The 22,506-nt window shown below is 44.1% G+C and overlaps 1 protein-coding gene across 9 annotated transcripts in view; it reads right to left on the bottom strand.

Annotated features, from left to right (window-relative positions):
• LOC118389915 (cullin-5-like) overlaps positions 1-21,910 on the bottom strand; it is a 28,945-nt gene extending 7,035 nt beyond the window's left edge. For 2 of the 9 annotated variants that reach the window (XM_035779890.2, XM_035779891.2), the window contains exons 1-12: positions 21,754-21,909; positions 17,957-18,066; positions 17,425-17,524; positions 15,046-15,222; positions 11,248-11,389; positions 10,682-10,827; positions 9,944-10,024; positions 7,813-7,954; positions 5,336-5,466; positions 716-823; positions 498-562; positions 110-242 (exon numbers count right to left, since the gene is read on the bottom strand). In XM_035779890.2, coding sequence (XP_035635783.1) covers positions 110-242; positions 498-562; positions 716-823; positions 5,336-5,466; positions 7,813-7,954; positions 9,944-10,024; positions 10,682-10,827; positions 11,248-11,389; positions 15,046-15,222; positions 17,425-17,524; positions 17,957-18,066; positions 21,754-21,879 — 1,461 coding nt within the window. In that variant the 5' untranslated portion in view covers positions 21,880-21,909. The other 7 variants (XM_052529697.1, XM_052529698.1, XM_052529702.1 and 4 more) reach the window with 6 other exon arrangements.
• Between the last annotated feature and the right edge of the window lie 596 nt (positions 21,911-22,506).

Below are 22,506 nucleotides of genomic sequence, written 5' to 3'. Positions count from 1 at the left end.
CCGAAGGAAGTGTACAATGTAATCTGTGTTAATGCATCCAAGTGTTGCTGTAGCCATATGGAAAGCTTGCATATCATTACACACACGCACACTCCTCCCATCCACGTACCACATCCTTGAGCTTGGCCTCGATCTCCTCGGAGGTGAGTTTCTTGCTGAGCGGGGTTTTCCTCAGCAGCATGTCACAGTAGTTAGCCAGCAGTTCTGGACACTTTGATTCCGGCTGGGTCTTCAGACCCACCCTGACAGACAGACAGCACAGAGGAAGTAGAGCAGTGTTGTAAACACACACATTCACTCATTAACTAATGAAGCAATTAACAATTCAGAAGTAGACTTTTTTATTTAAGTTGTGAAAAAACTAAAAGATCACCCAGCCGCAGTTTTATCAAGTGCAACGTCACTAAAACTGTGGGAGCATTCAACTGTGTGCAGGAATCCACCTTTAATTCAGTGAAGAAATTAAGGCATACAGTAGGACACAGAGCGTCTCTTACCCTTTCTGCTTCAGCGGTAGTTCTAATTTAAAAATGGTAGCGTCGTTCACAACTGCTTTGTAAGCCTGAAGAAAAAAAAACATTGGTTAGGTTATGCAGTCACAACCACGTGCATATACTGTGCACTGACAACGTTGTGTCAATGTTTGACAAATGTTGACAGAACATTGGGCTTCATTGGTAATGTTGGACCAATGTTGGACAAACGTTGTGCTGACCTTGTCCCTTGCTGTGAGGAAGCGAGGGTCATCCTGAAAGGCATCCTTCACCAGTTTACTGAAGCCGTTGAACAGGGTGAGGAGCTGCTCCACGTACTTCTCAGAGTCCTAAACACACACACACACACACGACAGAGATTATACCTTCTTTCAGTAAATACGATACAAAAGTCATATACAGAGAAGGCAAAGATGACTAAATATAATTACAAAAAAATATCCTAAAGACCAATGTATCAAAATAAAATACTTTTGCAAGTACCCCCTTAAAACCTCAACAATATTCTCTGTAACAAAATAGATTTATTTGCGGTTTTATGTGGTCGTTTATCTACTTAAAGTTAAAATGTACTGACTAAGTCGCTCTGGATGCTAAATGACCAAAATGCTAATGTAAAAATGAACACTTGCAAAGCATGCTAGGTATTATTCTAATGAGTTCCACCCCCAAACAAGATCTTATTTGAAGAAAAAAATTGAATGACTGTAGAGATGGGAAACGATAGATCAAAATATATCTTGTTATAAAATACCCTAAAGAATGTATGAAAATAAAATACTGTTGTCAAAATACATTTCTATAAATAAATATATATTTTCAAAATACATTTCAAGTAGGCAAAAAAAAACTAAATAAAGCCATAGACAGAACTGTGCCGTTGCAAATCAAAACAATACGTGTGAATCCCAAACTTTTTCAATTTCAACTTATTTTCTAAGAAATAGACCCTATATCATTTTCTATCAGGACGGTTGAAAAGAACACCTTCCTAATATTGAGTTGTCGCCATGTACATTGGACTGTAGTTCAGACCAGTGACATACAAATGACAAAATACTCAAAAGTAATTGATATACGCATTTCAAATAAGTGCAACGAAAATAATGCCCATTTGCCTTCGGAAAGTATTCAGACCCCTTGACGTTTTCCACATTGTTACGTTACAGCCTAATTTATACAGCCTAATCTCTGGAGGGACTTGAAAATAGCTGTGCAGCAATGCTCCCCATCCAACCTGACAGAGCTTGAGAGAATCTGCAGCGAAGAATGGGAGGAACTCCCCAAATACAGAGCTTGTAGCATCAAACCCAAGAAGACGAGGCTGTAATCGCTGCCAAAGGTGCTTCAACAAAGTACTGAGTAAAGGGTCTGAACACTTACGTAAATGTGAGAGAGATTTTATAATAGATAGATAGATAGATAGATAGATAGATAGATAGATAGATAGATAGATAGATAGATAGATAGATAGATAGATAGATAGATAGATAGATAAAGTATATGTGTTTACATACACATTAGTGATTTTTCCAATAATTGTTTACAGACAGATTATTTCACTATATCACAACTCCAGTGGGTCAGAAGTTTACATACACTAAGTTGACTGTGCCCTTAAAACAGCTCGGGAAATTCCAGAAAATGTCATGGCTTTAGAACCTTCTGATAGGCTTATTGACATCATGTGAGTCAATTGGAGTTGTATCTGTGGATGTATTTCAAGGCCTACCTTCAAACTCAGTGCCTCTTTGCTTGACATCATGGGAAAATCTAAAAAAATTAGCCAAGACTTCAGAAAATAAATTGTAGACCTCTACAAGTCTGGTTCATCCTTGGGAGCAATATCCAAATGTCTGGACGGTACCACGTTCATCTGTACAAACAATAGTATGCAGGTGTAAACACCATGGGACCACGCAGCCATTCATACCTCTAAGGAAGGAGATGTGTTCTGTCTTGTAGAGATGAACGTACTTTGGTGCAAAAAGTGCAAATCAATCCCAGAACAACAGCAAAGGACCTTGTGAAGATGCTGGGGGAAACAGGTACAAAAGTATCTATATCCACAGTAAAACGAGTCCCGTACAGACACAACATGAAAGGCCGCTCAGCAAGGAAGAAGCCACTGCTCCAAAACCGCCATCAAGAAGGCAGACTACGGTTTGCAACTGCACATGGGGACAAAGATCTTACTTTTAGGAGAAATGTCCTCTGGTCTGATGAAACAAAAACTATAACTGTTTGACCATAATGACCCTTGTTATGTTTGGAGAAAAATGGGGGAGGCTTGCAAGCCAAAGAACCACATCCCAACTATGAAGCATGGGGGTGGAAGCATTATATTGCGGGGGTGCTTTTCTGCAGGAAGGACTGGTGCACTTCACAATATAGATGGCATCATGAGGAAGTGAAATTATGTGGATATATTGAAGCAACATCTCAAGACATCAGTCAGGAAGTTAAAGCTTGGTCGCAAATGGGTCTTCGAAATGGACAATGACCCCAAGCATACTTCCAAAGTTGTTGGCTTAATGACAACAAAGTCAAGGTATTGGAGTGGCCATCACAAAGCCCTGACCTCAATCCCATAGAATTATTGTGGGCAGATCTGAAAAAGCATATCCGAGCAAGGAGGCCAACAAACCTGACTCAGTTACACCAGCTGTCAGGAGGAATGGGCCAAAATTCACCCAACCTATTGTGGGAAGCTTCTGGAAGGCTACCCAAAACATTTAACCCAAGTTAAACAATTTAAAAGCCAAATGCTACCAACTAGTAATTGAGTGTATGTGAACGTTTGACCCACTGGGAATGTGATGAAATAAATAAAAATACCTCACTTTTATTATTCTGAAATTGTACATTCTTAAAATAAAGTGGTGATCCTAACTGACCGAAGACAGGGGATTTTTACTAGGATTACATCTCAGGAACTGAGTTGAAATGTATGTAAACTTTCGACCTTAACTGTGCGTGTATGTATGCATGCATGTATGTATGTATGTATGTATATACAATATTTTAAATATACATTTGCAAACATTTCTATTTTTTGCTTTGTCATTATGGGGTATTGTGTGTACAGTCGTGGCCAAAAGTTGAGATGGACAAATATTAATTTTCAAAGTCTGCTGCCTCAGTTTGTATGATGGCAATTTGCATATACTACAGAATGTTATGAGGAGTAATCAGATGAATTGCAATTAACTGCAAAGTCCATCTTTGCCATGCAAATGAACTGAATCCCCCAAAAACATTTCCACCCCATTTCAGCCCTGCTACAAAAAGGACCAGCTGACATCATGTCAGTGATTCTCTCGTTAACACAGGTGTGAGTGTTGACGAGGACAAGGCACGAGATTACTCTGTCATGCTGATTGAGTTTGAATAACAGACTGGAAGCTTCAAAATGAGGGTGGTGCTTGGAATCATTGTTCTTCCTCTGTCAACCATGGTTACCTGCAAGGAAACACGTGTCGTCATCAGTGCTTTGCACAAAAAGGGCTTCACAGGCAAGGATATTGCTGCCAGTAAGATTGCACCTAAATCAACCATTTATCGGATCATCAAGAACTTCAAGGAGAGCGGTTCAATTGTTGTGAAGAAGGCTTCAGGGCGTCCAAGAAAGTGCAGCAAGCGCCAGGACCGTCTCCTAAAGTTGATTCAACTGCGGGATCGGGTCACCACCAGTACAGAGCTTGCTCAGGAATGGCAGCAGGCAGATGTGAGTGCATCTGCACGCACAGTAAGGCGAAGACCTTTGGAGGATGGCCTGGTGTCAAGAAGGGCAGCAAAGAAGCCAATTCTCTTGAGGAAAAACATCAGGGACAGACTGATATTCTGCAAAAGGTACAGGGATTGGACTGCTGAGGACTAGGGTAAAGTCATTTTCTCTGATGAATCCCCTTTCCGATTGTTTGGGGCATCCGGAAAAAAGCTTGTTCGAAGAAGACAAGGTGAGCGCTACCATCAGTCCTGTGTCATGCCAACAGTAAAGCATCCTGAGACCATTCATGTGTGGGGTTGCTTCTCAGCCAAGGGAGTGGGCTCATTCACAATTTTACCTAAGAACACAGCCATGAATAAAGAATGGTACCAACACATCCTCCGAGAGCAACTTCTCCCAACCATCCAGGAAAAGTTTGGTGACGAACAATGCCTCTTCCAGCATGATGGAGCAACTTTCCATAAGACAAAGGTGATAACTAAGTGGCTTGGGGAACAAAACATAGATATTTTGGGTCTATGGCCAGGAAACTCCCCAGACCTTGATCCCGTTGAGAACTTGTGGCCAATCCTCAAGAGGTGGGTGGACAAACAAAAACCCACACATTCTGACAAACTCCAAGCATTGAATATGCAAGAATGGGCTGCCATCAGTCAGGATGTGGCCCAGAAGTTAATTGACAGCATGCCAGGGCGAATTGCAGAGGTCTTGAAAAAGAAGGATCAACACCGCAAATATTGACTCTTTGCATCAACTTTATGTAATTGTCAATAAAAGCCTTTGACACTTATGAAATGCTTGTAATTATACTTCAGTATTCCATAGTAACATCTGACAAAATATCTAAGACACTGAAGCAGCAAACTTTGTGGAAATTAATATTTGTGTCATTCCCAAAACTTTTGGCCACGACTGTAGATTGATGAGGGGGAAAAAAACAATATAATTTTAGAGTAAGCCTGTAACGTAACAAAACGTGGAAAGGTCAAGGGGTCTGAATACTTTCCGAAGGCACTGTATGTATTTTATATTTCTGTTAGTATAACATGTCTGTGTGTGTGAGCATGACCGTATGTGTGTGTGCTTGGGCATGTGTGTGTATAGCACTCACCGAGGTGATGGTCTCGGCGGAGGCCATCATGTCGGCCAGCCCAGCAGACATGATGTGGTCCTCTAGGTCATTCAGCATGGGTTCAATGCCACTAGGCACCTTGTCCATCAAAGAGAACATGAGGTGGAGCTCTAGGAGGCGGAGAACTACAATCAAACACTGTCCAAAGTAAGCTACAGTCTATAGATTCTATACTGTACAAAAACATAAGCGCAAAATGTAAAGTGTTGGTCCCATGTTTCATGAGCTGAAATAAAAGATACCAGAAATGTTCCATCTGCACAAAAAGCTTATTTCTCTCAAATTGTGTGTACCAATTTGTTTACATCCCTGTTAGTAAACATTTATCCTTCCCCATGATAATCAAGCCACCTGACGTGTGGCGTATCAAGAAGCTGATTAAACAGCTTGATTATTACACAGGTGCACCTTTTGCTGGGAACAATAGTAGGCCACTAAAAATGTGCAGTTATCACAACACAATGCCACAGAGGTCTCAAGTTGAGGGAGCGTGCAATTGGCATGCTGACTGCAGGAATGTCCACCAGAGCTGTTGCCAGAGAATTTAATGTTAGTTCCTCTACCATAAGCCGCCTCCAACGCAGACCACATGTAACCATGCCAGCCCAGGACCTCCACATCAGGCTTCTTCACCTGCGAGACCAGCCATCCATACAGCTGATGAAACTGTGCATTTGCAAATCAAATCATTTCTGTCAGAAAATGTCTCAGGGAAGCTCATCTGCATGCTTGTCGTCCTCACTAGGGTCTTGACCTGACTGCAGTTTGGCGTTGTAAACGACTTCAGTGGGCAAATGCTCACCTTCGATGGCCACTGGTACGCTGGAGAAGTGTGCTCATTATGGATGAGTCCCAGGTTCAATTGTGCTGGGCAGATGGTGTGTATAGCGTTGTGTGGGCGAGTGGTGTGCTGATGTCAACGTTGTGAACAGAGTGCCCCCACGGTGGGGTTATGGTATGGACAGGCATAAGCTACGGACAATGAACATAATTGCATTTTACCTTTGGCAATTTGAATACACAGGAGGGGTACGGTGACAAGAACCTGAGGCCCATTGTCGTGTCATGTCCTGCCATCACTTCATGTTTCAGCATGATAATGCTGCAAGGATCTGTACACTATTCCTGGAAGGTGAAAATGTCCCAGTTCTTCCATGGCCTGCATATTCACCAAATATGTCAACCATTGAGCTTGGGGATTGTAACGGCGTTCTTCGTTTGTAGAAAGAGAGTCGGACCGAAATGCAGCGTGGTGGTTACTCATGTCTTTAATGAAGAAAAACGGAACGATACATGAAATAACTAATAAATACAAAAACAACAAACGGAACGTGAAACCTATTACAGTCTATCTGGTGAACACTACACAGAGACAGGAACAATCACCCACAAAATACAAGGCGAAACCCAGGCTACCTCAATACGGTTCCCAATCAGAGACAACGAGAATCACCTGACTCTGAGAACCGCCTCAGGCAGCCAAGCCCATACAACACCCCTACTCAGCCGCAATCCCAATAACCACAAAACCCCAATACGAAATACAATAACCCCATGTCACACCCTGGCCTGAACAAATAATTAAAGAAAACACAAAATACTAAGACCAAGGCGTAACAGGGATGCTCTGGATCGACGTGCACGACTGTGTTCGAGTTCCCGCCAATATCCAGCAACTTCGCACAGGCATTGAAGAGGAGTGGGACAACATTACATTAAGTCTATGTAAGGAGATGTTTCGCGCTGCATGAGGCAAATGGTGGTTACACCAGATACTGACTGGTTTTCTGATCCACGCCCCTACCTTTGTTTATTTCTAAGGTATCTGTGGCCAACAGATGCATATTGGTGAAATCCGTAGATTACGGCCTAACGGATTTATGACAATTGACTGAATTCCTTATATGAACTGTACTTCAGTAAAATCTTTGAACAAAAATATAAATCCAACAATTTCAGTCTCGTTTTCTACTTCTAGATAATAGTAAATAAATTGAACAAGGGGTATGCAGCAGAGCTTGGGGCCCGTCTTTAAATACATCTTTCGGGGTTGGTTTCCGTTCAATTGATTGGGTCTCCATTGAATATGCTTTTTAATCAAGGACAAGGCTTAATCTGTTTCCTGGAAATCAGCTCTAGAAGTTTTAAACATCACAGTGGTGGTATACTGCCAGGGTTAGAAAGCTACATTCAGATTTTACTGCTAAACATCATAAAACTGACATGTTCTACAAAGACACATTGGTTAATACTGACACACATACAGGTAGACTATTGGTTACACACACACAGTAGAAGGTGGGTTTGTGGTCAGACACTGATGTTTGGGGGTTAATGTTGACAACATGTTGACTGACACACAGAATGGGCAAAGACAGAGGTTGGTTGGTTGATGTGGACAAATTGAAATAGGAAGTGAAGTGGAAGACTGCAAGGTTATTTCCTGGTTTGCAAACCTGTGCTGGCCGAGCCTTTGGTGCCAGGAGCACTCCACCCGTACTCACTCTCTGTCTCATTTTGCTTGATCATGCCTGGACACTCGGCCAAGATGGTCTCCTTAAAGGACGTCACCAGGGCGTTCACGCAACACTCCATCAGCTGAGGAGGAAAACAGAAAAACCATGGTCGCTCATATCACCAATAATATCATTTTTTAAAATTGATTTATAAATAACTTTTATATCAGCATTTGTCACAAAGTGGTTTAACATAAGCAATTATTACACTGCCATTTTTAAAGCCATGCCCTCCTCCGTTCTTTACTTTTCCTAAATAAGTCTATAACACGGTCATTGTTAGGATCTTAACATTACAAACAGAATTATACGTTAGGAAGGAATGTCACTTTAATGGTTGACCCCCCCCCCCCACACACCTTTGTGCAAGGAGGAGCAGGAGGAGCACTGCCAGAGCCCTGCAAAATGACCTCCAACAGGGCACAAATGTGCATGTGTCTGCTCAAACGGTCAGAAACAGACTCCATGAGGGTGGTATGAGGGCCCGACGTCCACAGGTGGGGGTTGTGCTTACAGCCCAACACCGTGCAGGACGTTTGGCATTTGCCAGAGAACACCAAGATTGGCAAATTCACCACTGGCGCCCTGTGCTCTTCAGAACGTGGAGAACGTTCTGCTGCCTGCAACATCCTCCAGCATGACCGGTTTGGCGGTGGGTCAGTCATGGTGTGGGGTGGCATTTCTTTGGGGGGCCGCACAGCCCTCCATGTGCTCGCCAGAGGTAGCCTGACTGTCATTAGGTACCGAGATGAGATCCTCAGACCCCTTGAGACCATATGCTGGTGCGGTTGGCTCTGGGTTCCTACTAATGCAAGACAACACTAGACCTCATGTGGCTGAAGTGTGTCAGCAGTTCCTGCAAGAGGAAGGCATTGACGCTATGGACTGGCCCGCCCGTTCCCCAGACCTGAATCCAATTGAGCACATCTGGGACATCATGTCTCGCTCCATCCACCAACGCCACGTTGCACCACAGACTGTCCAGGAGTTGGCGGATGCTTTAGTCCAGATCCCTCAGGAGACCATCCGCCACCTCATCAGCATGCCCAGGCGTTGTAGGGAGGTCATACAGGCACGTGGAGGCCACACTCACTACTGAGCCTCATTTTGACTTGTTTTAAGGACATTACATCAAAGTTGGATCAGCCTGTAGTGTGGTTTTCCACTTTAATTTTGAGTGTGACTCCAAATCCAGACCTCCCTCCATGGGTTGATAAATTTGATTTCCATTGAAAATTTGTGTGTGATTTTGTTGTCAGCACATTCAACTATGTAAAGAAAAAGTATTTAATAAGAATATTTAATTCATTCAGATCTAGGATGTGTTATTTTAGTGTTCTTTTCATTTTTTTGAGCAGTGTATTATGACATCTCTGATGATTATTCTTCTGGTTCTGAGCCTCAACCTACACCGCCCGCTGAGGACTAAGCGCAAAAAGCCGAGGAATGTGAACACTGAGCAGGTGCCCGTTCAAACACCAAATGAAAACGGTGAGATAGGAGAGAGGAAGGGACGGCACCGCTTGGATAGAACATGCCGGTGAAATTGCTAGGGGCCGATTATCAGCACAAAATGTCATCACAGAAAGCAAACCATACATCAAGCAAAAAACATCAGCAGCAACACACTCACCAGCTTTCATTGTTTATGTGACATCCTCCAACTGAAGCCATTGCATGAAGATACACACCATGTAAGCACGAGCTGAAAATAATTGACTATTTTCAACTGCTGTCCTATCGACACATTCATTTTAATGCCATTATTGCGTTTGTGGTGATTTTCACTATTTATGAAGCACACTTGGCGCCTATGGTAATGTTGAGGCTACTGATGTTTTCATAATTTGACCATGCGCCTTGGTGGTTGGGGCATTTTTTTGTTATAAAAGCAGTAACAACTGTAGAAACATAAACAGTGAAATTGTTACAGCAGCACCTCAGTTTCAAAGGTTTTGTGTTCTAATGAACATGGCCCTGCTCTGAACGGGAGGGCTCCCCTGCTTTATATACAGACCTTTCTACAGCCCATAATAGTCACACAGAAGTGGTGGCGATATAGAATACTCACTGCTTGTACAGAGTTACATTCCCGTCTCGTCTCCAAGTAGCGCAGCGCCCGTTTCTCCTCCTCTCTCAACTTGGCGTCTGCCTGTTAGAACACACATGTTGGTTTCACCTCAGATGGATAGCCCAGCTTACAGACAAACTGGTTTTCCAGACATCTCAGTAGAAGGATTCCCACATTTCCTGCTTATTCTAATTTCTGGAAAACCTGGGATTTTGCGAATGGTACCAGAATTTTACAGCCTACTGAGAAATCACAAAGAACCTGCTGAACAGTATTAGTCTCATACAGATCGTTTTCGATTTCTTTCGACCGCTGTCATCACTGAATTCCAAATCAAACCTCAGGCACTATAGATCTGAAAGGAGTAGATAGGTTTAAACAGTGTGGTCATTGCTTCAAACAGTGTGGTCATTGCTTCAAATTGCCTTCCAATTGGCTGTTTGGGATATGCGCCATATGGCTTACACCTATGCAATCGTTTCAAATCTACATGAGCACCTGAGGGGTATGGACTAGGCTCGTCCATTTGGAATTCAAATTATAACTTATCGTGTGATTATGTTGACAGAGGAGAGCGGTTGTCACGGAGACAGCGGATCCTTTAGGGTGGCAAAATTCCAGTAACTTTATAAAAACTGCCAAGTTTTCAAAAAATTCAGGAATCCACCAGTTTTGGAAAATCTGGGAATTTTCAAAACGTTATAGGAATTGTACAACCCTAATCCTGGTAATACGCACATATTTCATGTAGTTCTGAACTCCGTTCTGCTGCAGGTAGGAGGGGGCCTGTGTTCTGTAGAACCTCTCGGTGGAGTCCATGTAGGCCTTCTCAAAGTTCTCTCTGTAAATCTGCAACTTGTCATCCGTGTTTGAGCACAGGTTCACTGCAGAGGGAAGACAGAGAGGTCCCCAGGGGCCAAGTTTATCAGCACGCAATGTTTTGCAATAGAAAACAAAAATGTGCATTTCTTATTGGATGAGTCCAATTAGTCCCTTCCGGTTTCAGTACGTTTTATTCCATTTGGTGTGTTATGAACACTACCCAGGAGGATTATAAATATCTTTGTGGAGGGGGGTTAAGAGTTAATTTCTCTCATTCACACTAACTTGTAGTAGCTCACATTTTCACGTACATCCCACATCAATGTTATTGGGGGCTTCACACCAATATCGACATGAAATATCTATCCAATTTGGCACCATGATTTGGTAAATCATCCGTTGGTATTGTATACATACACCACATTCGTGTTCATTAGGCACCTTTCTATCCCAGCTAAAGGAGACAGTATTGTTTTGCTCACCATAAGACTCCCTGACACCAATGACCAGCTGAGAGTCGAAGGCCTCCCCCAGGCGCTCGGCATGCACCAGCTTCATGGCGCTGTCCTGGAGCCTATTCTTGATGTTGGAGAAGATGGACTCGTTCCACGTGTCCAGCATGAGCTGAGCACACAGAAGATTATTAGAACATGGCTTTATTTACATTTAAGTCATTTAGCAGACGCTCTTATCCAGAGCGACTTACAAATTGGTGCATTCACCTTTATTGTTAAATATATACACTACCGTTCAAAAGTTTGGGGTCAGTTAGAAATTAAAGCTATTCCATGCGAGAAACATGCAACAATTTCAAAGGTTTTACTGATTTACAGTGCATATAAGAAAATCAGTCAATTGAAATAAAAATCACAAGTCCCTAATCTATGGATTTCACATGACTGGAAATACAGATATGCATCGGTTGGACACAGCTTCCCTTAAAAAAATATAATAATAAGTATCAGAAAAACAGTCCGTGTGACCCCCATTTGCCTCATGCAGCACAACACATATCCACATAGAGTTGATCAGGCTGTTGATTGTGGCCTGTGGAATGTTGTCCCACTACTCTTCAATGGCTGTGTGAAGTTCCTGGATATTGGCAGGAACTGGAATACGCTGTTGTACACGTCGATCCAGAGCATCCCAAACATGCTCAATGGGTGAAATGTTTGGTGAGTATGCATGCCATGGACAAACTGGGACATTTTCATTTCGTACAGATCCTTGCAACATGATCATGCTGAATCATGAGGTGATGGCAGCGGATGAACGGCATGACAATGGGCCTCAGGATCTTGTCACTTTATCTCTGCATTTAAATTGACATCGATAAAATGCAATTGTGTTTGTTGCCCGGTACAGTTGAAACCGGGATTCATCCATGAAGAGCACACTTCTCCAGTGTGCCAGTGGCTATCAAAGGTGAGCATTTGCCCACTGAAGTCTGTTACTATGCCGAACTGCAGTCAGGTCAAAACCCTGGTGAAGAAGACGAGCACGCAGATAAGCTTCAGTGAGACGGTTTCTGACAGTTTGTGTCGAATTTCTTCGGTTGTGAAAACCCATAATTTCATCAGCTGTCCGGGTAGCTGGTCTCAGACATTCCCGGATGTGAAGAAGCCGGATATAGAAGTCCTGGGCTGGCATGCTTACACGTGGTCTGTGGTTGGGAGGCCGGTTGGTCGCAATGACAATTTCTCTTAAATGACTTTGGAGGTGGTTAATGAATAGCTTATTGTGCTGTGTGACTAACTGCACATTTTAGTGTCCTTTTCAAATAAAATAAAATTGTATTTGTCACATACACATATTTAGCAAATGTTATTGCGGGTGTAGCAAAATGCTTGTGTTCCTAGCTCCAACAGTACAGTAGTATCTAACAATTCACAACAATACACACAAATCTAAAAGTAAAAGAATGGAATTAAGAAATATAAATATTAAGTCGAGCAATGTCGGCATGGCATTGAATAACATACAGAAGAATAGAATGGCCTTGTGATAGAAGCTGTTTTTCAGTCTCAAGGTCCCCGCTTTGATGCACCTGTACCGACCTCGCCTTCTGACGATAGGAGGGTTAACAGGCCGTGGCTCGGATGGCTGATGTCCTTGATGATCTTATGGCCTTCCTGTGACATTAGGGGTTGTAGGTAGTTTGCTCCCGGTGATTTGTTTCCCAGATCACACCACGGTTGCGGTGGGTGCAGTTGCCGTACCAGGCAGTGCTACAGCCTGACAGGATGCTCTCATCTGGAAAAGGTTGTGAGGGTTTAGGGGCCAAGCCAAATGTCTTCAGCCTCCTGAGGTTGAAACACTGTGTGGGTGGACCATTTCAGTTTGCTGGTGATGTGTACGCCGAGGAACTTGAAGCTTTCCACCTTCTTCACTGCAGTCCCGTCGATGTGGAGAGGTGCATCCTCCACCTGTTGTTTCCTGAAGTCCACGATCATCTCCTTTGTTTTGTTCTTACATAGGTATTCCTCTTGTCCAGATGTGATAGGGCAGTGTGCAGAGCGATGGCATCGTTTGTGGATATATTGGGGCCGTAAGCAAATTGAAGTGGTTCTAGGGTGTCAGGTAAGGTAGATGTGATATGATCCTTAACTAGCCCCTTAAAGCACTTCATGATGAAAGAAGTGAGTGCTATGGGGTGATGGTAACTGAACTAAATTACTTTTGTTTTCTTAGTTACATTTGAAGCAAGTGGGGACAGCAGACGGGGATAGGGAGAGTTGAATATGTCTGTAAACACTCCAGCCAGCTGGTCTGTGCATGCTCTGAGGATGCGGCTAGGGATGCCGTCTGGGCCGGGAGCCTTGTGAGGGTTAACACACTTAAATGTCTTACTCACGTCAGCCACAGAGAAGGAGCATCGGTGGCACCGTGTTATCCTCAAAGCAGGCGAAGAAGGTGTTTAGCTTGTCCGGAAGCAAGATGTGACTGGTTTTCCCTTTGTAATCCATGATTGGTTTTTTTTTTCTACCTTTATTTCACCAGGCAAGTCAGTTAAGAACATATTCTTATTTTCAATGACGGCCTGGGAACAGTGGGTTAACTGCCTGTTCAGGGGCAGAACGACAGATTTGTACCTTGTCAGCTCAGGGGTTTGAACACGCAACCTTCCGGTTACTAGTCCAACGCTCTAACCACTAGGCTACCCTGCCACATCGTCTCGTGTCTGTGCCATTGAATAGTAACTCCACTTTGTCTCTGTACTGACGTTTTGCCTGTTTGATTGCCTTATGAAGGGAATAACTACACTGTTTGTATTCGGCCATATTTCCAGACACTTTTTCATGGTTAAATGTGGTGACTCGCACTCAGTTTTGTGCGAATGCTGCCATCTATCCACGGTTTATGGTTTGGGTAAGTTTTAATAGTCACAGTGGGTACAACATCTCCTAAACACTTCCTGATGAACTCAGTGTATTTGATGTTATTCTCAGAGGCTACCCAGAACGTATCCCAGTCGCATGATCAAAACAACCTTGGCATTTCGAAAAGTTGAATAGCAGTGATTCAATGTTTTTCCAGCGTGAGTACTACAGTCAATGTGGTGTTAGAACTTCGGTAGCGTTTCCTCAAATTTGCTTTGTTATTTGAGGAAAACATTGACAAAGTTCTACCAACACATTGTCTGTAGTACTCGCGCTGGTAAAACATTGGACCACTGCTATCCAACTTTTCTAAATGTCTACAAGGCCCTCCCCTGCCTTCCCGTCGGCAAATCTGATCACAACTCCATTTTGCTCCTCCCATCACAACTCAATCAGCTTCTTGATATGCCACACCTGTCAGGTGGATGGAATATCTTGGCAAAGGAGAAATGCTCAGTAATAGGGATGTAAAACCAATTTGTGCCCAACATTTGAGAGAAATATGCTTTTGTGTATAGAAAATATCTGGTATATTTTATTTCAGCTCATGAAACATGGGACCAACACTTTACATGTTGCATTTATATTTTTGTTTTATCTAGTGCCTTGCTCAAGGGCACAATGACAGGAGATGGCATGGATATCACAACAACCCTCCGGTAGCTAGCTGACTCCTTCTCAATCTCAGGACTTGAACCGTCAACCCTCCGGATGCTACCTTCTAGGACCGTTACCAGCCCACAGCCGCAAGGTAGCAGAAGGGACAGTGAAATGAGATGCATGGATACATGAGCAGGGACAGACTGAATTTACAGGCAGTATAATTTCCTCATGTCAACCAGAAATTCTCTTATATCAATGTAAATACAACCAAATACTGCTGCTGCCCCCCCTCCTCACCTTCCGTACGATGCTGTCCTCTACGTTAGACTTCTTGTTGCAGCCCTGTTTGCCCATGAGCGTAATCTCCAGCTGGCAGAAGGGTTTGGGCAGGATGTCACACTGAGTGAAGAACTTCCTCCACTCAACGATGTAGGCATTCAGCAGCGCCGTGTCATCCTGGTGGCTCAACACCCGCTGTGGGGGAGAGAGCAGGGCACTTATGGACTTTATGGCATTGGAAAAACTGAGGGTAATAGACGGTCTGCTTGGTTACTCAACATGTTGCAGGGGGAGAGAACAACTGAGTGCAGTGTTATAGACATTACGATGTTGAAAATATAGGTTCTCAGGGATAGGCTAGTAGAGTGCTTAGTTACGCAGTAGCCGACTGGCACAGATAGCTTGCTTCAAAGCTATCGTTAAGGTGTCAGCATGCCTCATTTCGTCTGGCGGCTAGCCGAAGTTGGCTCGGCAAACCAAACAAGTGTGCTCGCATACTCCCTTAAAAGACATTTGCTTGAAAAACAAGAAAAAAAACACAATAGTACTGTTTGTCCATTTTGAGACATCGTTGCCAGTATACACTTCCTCAAAATAGAATGAATCTAAGATAACTTAATAAATCGGTCATTCACTTTGATGTTTTTGCAGAGGATATCTCAGTCACGCAAAATGTACATCTAACTATGATGTTTGGTATAGTATTTTTCAATTAAAAAATGTGCTTGAAAATGAGTCATCTCTTGTTTGATGACAAAGACTTTATTGAAGCATCCCTACTGTTGACCAATAACCGACAAAGGATGCCTTTGGCTCCGAACTTTGGCTTGCCTCCAGGAAAAATGTGCCCCCGAACAGCCCCCCCAAAAAAACTAAACGAAGTCCAAAACTAACAAATATTTCACAAAATGTTGTCATAATATATGTACGAACTCTACAGAACTGTTTCGGCTAGGAAGCGTGCGGATGCCTTTAGTAGTACTCAGTGAGGGAATAAATGGCAGTCATTTCAATGTCAACAGGCCTTAGCAGGCCTTAGCAGACAAAGCGTCAATACAGGACTAAGATTGAATCCTACTGCACCGGCTCTGACACTAGTTGGATGTGGTAGGGCTTGCAAACTATTACAGACTACAAAGGGAAAACCAGCCGTGATCTGCCCTGTGACACCAGCCTAACAGACGAGCTAAAAGCATTTTATTCTCGCTTCGAGGCAAGCAACACTGAAGCATGCAAGAGAGCACCAACTGTTCAAGGACGACTGTGCGATCAAAAACTCTCCCTGACCGAGTATGTAATACCTACATGTTTCAAGCAGACCACCATAGTCCCTGTGCCCAAGAAAGCGACGGTGAGTACCGCCACGTAGCATTTGGACCCACTCCAATTCGCATACCGCCCCAACAGATCCACAGATGACGCAATCTCCATCGCACTCCACACTGTCCTTTCCCACCTGGACAAAAGGAACACCTATGTGAGAATGCTGTTCATTGACTACGGCTAAGCGTTCAACACCATAGTGCCCACAAAGCTCATCACTAAGCTGAGGACCCTGGGACTAAACATCTTTTGCAACTGGATCCTGGACTGATCCTCAACAGTGGGGCCCCTTAGGGGTGCATGCTTAGTCCCGTCCTGTACTCCCTGTTCACCCACAACTGCATGGCCAAACACGACTCCAACACCATCATTAAGTTTGCTGACAACACATCTGACCAACATCAGTGGTAGGCCTGATCACCAACAACGATGAGACAGTCTATAGGGAGGAGGTCCCTATAGGCTGGGTCAGAGACCTGTCAGAGAGGTCAGAGACCTAGCAGTGTAGTGCTAGGACAACAATCTCTACCTCAATGTGAGCAAGACAAAGGAGCTGATCGTGGATTACAGGAAAGGGGGGGCTGAACAGGGCCCCATTAACATCGACAGGCAGTGGAGCGGGTCGAGAGTTTCAAGTTTGGCAGGGGTCCCCAGATCCCTAAAAAGTTTTACTACAGCACCCTTGAGAGCATCCTGACCGGTTGCATCATCTCCTGGTATGGCAACTGCTCGGCATCCGACCGTAAGGTGCTACAGAGGGTAGTGTGTACGGCCCAGTACATCACCGGGGCCAAGCTTCCCGCAATCCAGGACCTCTATACTAGGCGGTGTCAGAGGAAAGCCCAACATTTTTTCAAAGACAAGTCACAGACTGTCATAGACTGTTCTCTCTGGTACCGCACGGCAAGCTGTACTGGAATGCCAAGTCTAGGTCCAAAAGGCTACTTAACAGCTTCTACCCTAAGCCATAAGACTGCTGAACAAATAATCAAATGGCCACCGGACTATTTACATTGAACCCCCCCTTTGTTGTATTCGGCGCATGTGACAAATAAAATGTGATTTGATACATACTGCTTGTGCTTGCTTGATGAAGTCTAGGATGTCCTCTTTCAGTGCCTGGTGAATCTTGGCCGGCCCCTTGTCATCCCATAGGCATACTGCATGGACATCTCTATGGAAACCAAGAGATCAGATGCGGGCATTGGAGGAGATCAATCAATTAATCCATTTGTTGGTCTTTAACAGCTCAGACAGGCGTTAATGTGAAATGCCTGTTAAACAGAATGACAGCCTTTTCAAGGTATCAAGTCCAGACTGTATCACAACCGGCCGTGATTGGGAGTCCCATAGGGCGGCGCACAATTGGTCCAGCATCGTCCGGGTTAGGCTGCCATTGTAACTTAGAATTTGTTCTTAACCGACTTACCTAATGAAATAAAAGGTTAAATAAATAAAACATATTCACTAAGAACCAAACGGAATAGGCCAAAACAGGGAGGGAATGCCTTGACTTGTCTAATAAGAAACACTGGTTTTCAATGTGTGCACACTAATGAATACAACCTCAGTATGACAGAGCACATGGACGAGTGGCCATACTCACGAGAAGAGGTCGAACCACTGCTGTTTGGTGACTGACTCTTGGCGGAGCAGCTTGAGGACGATGGGACGCATCAAGTCCCACTTGTCCTCGAACTGGAGGGAGCCTTTGTTCTTGGTGAGAATGAGAAGGGTAAAAGTGTCACTTCTGGCTATACATTTACATTACATTTAAGTCATTTAGCAGACGCTCTTATCCAGAGCGACTTACAAATTGGTGCATTCACCTTATGACATCCAGTGGAACAGCCACTTTACAATAGTGCATCTAAATCTTTTAGGGGGGGTGAGAAGGATTACTTTATCCTATCCTAGGTATTCCTTAAAGAGGTGGGGTTTCAGGTGTCTCCGGAAGGTGGTGATTGACTCCGCTGTCCTGGCGTCGTGAGGGAGTTTGTTCCACCATTGGGGGCCAGAGCAGCAAACAGTTTTGACTGGGCTGAGCGGGAACTGTACTTCCTCAGTGGTAGGGAGGCGAGCAGGCCAGAGGTGGATGAACGCAGTGCCCTTGTTTGGGTGTAGGGCCTGATCAGAGCCTGGAGGTACTGAGGTGCCGTTCCCCTCACAGCTCCGTAGGCAAGCACCATGGTCTTGTAGCGGATGCGAGCTTCAACTGGAAGCCAGTGGAGAGAGCGGAGGAGCGGGGTGACGTGAGAGAACTTGGGGAAGGTTGAACACCAGACGGGCTGCTGCGTTCTGGATGAGTTGTAGGGGTTTAATGGCACAGGCAGGGAGCCCAGCCAACAGCGAGTTGCAGTAATCCAGACGGGAGATGACAAGTGCCTGGATTAGGACCTGCGCCGCTTCCTGTGTGAGGCAGGGTCGTACTCTGCGGATGTTGTAGAGCATGAACCTACAGGAACGGGCCACCGCCTTGATGTTAGTTGAGAACGACAGGGTGTTGTCCAGGATCACGCAAAGGTTCTTAGCGCTCTGGGAGGAGGACACAATGGAGTTGTCAACCGTGATTGCGAGATCATGGAACGGGCAGTCCTTCCCCGGGAGGAAGAGCAGCTCCGTCTTGCCGAGGTTCAGCTTGAGGTGGTGATCCGTCATCCACACTGATATGTCTGCCAGACATGCAGAGATGCTATAGCAGTTATGACAACATAAGGGATGAACCGCAATTTTATTTACTTGATTCCTCGCATCCTCTCTCCTTGCCGCCTTCTCAAAACACATTTTAGCAGAGGGGAGGAAGCTCAGCTCTTCTGAAAAGGAGATGAGAAGGGAGGATACAGGAAATCATGGATATACAATTGATATTCATCCCAGTGGTTGCTGAATGTTTAGGAACTAGGCAGTGGGCCCATTTGAACATTAGCAGGAACACAACAGCAGTAAACAAGCCTGGTGGTGGTTAATTTCTCCAATATCATAGGACAGGCTGATTGAGGCCCATTAGTAGAAAACAGGCTTGCTTGTGCTGGATAGTTTCTATCCATAACAACAACCCAGGTGCTTCAATCCTGTAACATCTGTTTTTGTCTACAGCCAGCCAGCTTACCTGTGAGGGAGTGTTTACGTGTAGTGATACAATAACAATGCAGTTAGTATACAGACATGACTAGCTATAGGATTGTTCCAATTGATTTCAAGCAACCGTTGGAGTTGTTTTTTTCCGAGTTTCCAGTTGTCTTGAACGCGGCATAAAGTACAGGTACAACAAACAGGTACAACAAACAGGTCACTGACCATCTCGAATCCCACCGTACCTTCTCCGCTGTGCAATCTGGTTTCCAAGCCGGTCACGGGTGCACCTCAGCCACGCTCAAGGTACTAAACGATATCATAACCGCCATCGATAAAAGACAGTACTGTGCAGCCGTCTTCATCGACCTTGCCAAGGCTTTCGACTCGGTCAATCACCATATTCTTATCGGCAGACTCAGTAGCCTCGGTTTTTCAGATGACTGCCTTGCCTGGTTCACCAATTACTTTGCAGACAGAGTTCAGTGTGTCAAATCGGAGGGCATGCTGTCCGGTCCTCTGGAAGTCTCTATGGGGGTGCCACAGGGTTCAATCCCCGGGCCGACTCTTTTTTTCTGTATATATCAATGATGTTGCTCTTGCTGTGGGCGATTCCCTGATCCACCTCTACGGAGACGACACCATTCTATATACTTCCGGCCCGTCCTTGGAAACTGTGCTATCTAACTTCCAAACGAGCTTCAATGCCATACAACACTCCTTCCGTGGCCTCCAACTGCTCTTAAACGCTAGTAAAACCAAATGCATGCTTTTCAACCGTTCGCTGCCTGCACCCACACGCCTGACCAGCACGCCTGACCAGCATCACCACCCTGGATCGTTCCAACCTTGAATATGTGGACATCTATAAGTACCTTGGTGTCTGGCTAGACTGTAAACTCTCCTTCCAGACTCATATCAAACATCTCCAATCGAAAATCAAATCAAGAGTCGGCTTTCTATTCCGCAACAAAGCCTCCTTCACTCACGCCGCCAAACTTACCCTAGTAAAACTGACTATCCTACCGATCCTCAACTTCGGCGATGTCATCTACAAAATTGCTTCCAACACTCTACTCAGCAAACTGGATGCAGTTTATCACTGTGACATCCGTTTTGTCACTAAAGCACCTTATACCACCCACCACTGCGACTTGTACGCTCTAGTCGGCTGGCCCTCGCTACATATTCGTCGCCAGACCCACTGGCTCCAGGTCATCTACAAGTCCATGCTAGGTAAAGCTCCGCCTTATCTCAGTTCACTGGTCACGATGGCAACACCTATCCGTAGCACGCGCTCCAGCAGGTGTATCTCACTGATCACCCCTAAAGCCAACACCTCATTTGGCCGCCTTTCGTTCCAGTTCTCTGCTGCCTGTGACTGGAACGAATTGCAAAGATCGCTGAAGTTGGAGACTTTTATCTCCCTCACCAACTTCAAACATCTGCTATCTGAGCAGCTAACCGATCGCTGCAGCTGTACATAGTCTATCGGCAAATAGCCCATCCATTTTTACCTACCTCATCCCCATATTGTTTTTATTTATTTACTTTTCTGCTCTTTTGCACACCAATATCTCTACCTGTACATGACCATCTGATCATTTATCACTCCAGTGTTAATCTGCAAAATTGTAATTATTCGCCTACCTCATGCCTTTTGCACACAATGTATATAGACTCCACTTTTTTTTTCTTCTTCCTATTGTGTTATTGACTTGTTAATTGTTTACTCCATGTGTAACTCTGTGTTGTCTGCTCACACTGCTATGCTTTATCTTGGCCAGGTCGCAGTTGCAAATGAGAACTTGTTCTCAACTAGCCTACCTGGTTAAATAAAGGTGAAATAAAAAATAAAATAATAATATTAAAAACAGATACTGGGGCATCTTCTAACCAGCCATCTAACGTTATTGTTATACCGGCTGCCTAACTACTGTTAGCAAGCTAACTTAGTGTTTCATGAAAAAGGCAATCGATCGTTGGTGAGGTTAGCTAGCAACTCAGTGAACGACAGTCATGCCAAGTTAAATGATCATGCTTTCTTAGCCAGTTAGTTGGCTGGTGAACCAGTTAGCGAACGTATGTGTACTAGCCACTAACTGGCACAGCTAGCTAGCACCAGGCTAACGTTATTAACGCCAGTGACTTGGAGGAGTAAATAGCTGTCCTTTCAATGCTTGCAAGACAAACAGGACTTCATATCACCTACCTATATTGCAGGACCATCTTCAGGCATGGGCGCTTAACAATTTACAGTAATATATCATTGACTATGCAACAAAGACTGATTAAATGTAATCAAAAGTATTGAATTGCGGTGCCTGTTACCTTTAGCAAATTAGACGTCGCCATGTTCCCTGAATTTAGTTCCTCGAACAATCTCGCGAGATTTACAGGGTTGTAAATTGCCAACGGGTTTTTAACAAATCTGGAGAAACGATTTATCATGATCATATTCCTGATTTCGTATTATTTAACCAAAACATTTTGAAATAGCCTACCCATGGCTCAGGTCTACTTATGAAAAAACTGTCACCCACTGAAAAACTGTGAAACACTGGAAAATAATATAAACTATTGTGTTCAGTAGCTAGGTTTCCCTCGATTTTCATGCGAATATTCTAAAATGAACATAAAACAGTATGCGCATTTTCCCAACAGAGATGTGTTTCGCTGTGAAAAGTCTGTGCATGATGTCATAGCGCACATACAAATAACTTATACCGTTAAATGTTGATGTACCAAATGAAAAATATAGGTTTCCATCGCATTTTCAACTCTACTGATGGTTTGGTGGTGCACGGTCGCAAAAAACTGTTGCGTTATATCACAAATATGTCCACTCTGATCTCGGCGCATGCGCTCTAGCCAACAGCTCACAGCTACAGTGCGGGTAGGCTAACTACATTATTGCATTTACATTTAAGTCATTTAGCAGACGCTCTTATCCAGAGCGACTTACAACTTGGTGCATACACCTTATGACATCCAGTGGAACAGCCACTTTACAATAGTGCATCTACATTATGAGATTGTTATGGATAGGAGCGATAATAATTTGTGTTGGTCAATTGGCAGGCA

This window comes from Oncorhynchus keta, chromosome 11 (assembly GCF_023373465.1).
Source record: "Oncorhynchus keta strain PuntledgeMale-10-30-2019 chromosome 11, Oket_V2, whole genome shotgun sequence".
In the NCBI taxonomy this organism is placed as follows: domain Eukaryota; kingdom Metazoa; phylum Chordata; class Actinopteri; order Salmoniformes; family Salmonidae; genus Oncorhynchus; species Oncorhynchus keta.
The sequence above is the reverse complement of the archived record's forward strand: the minus strand, read 5'-3'. Positions and strand labels throughout refer to the sequence as shown.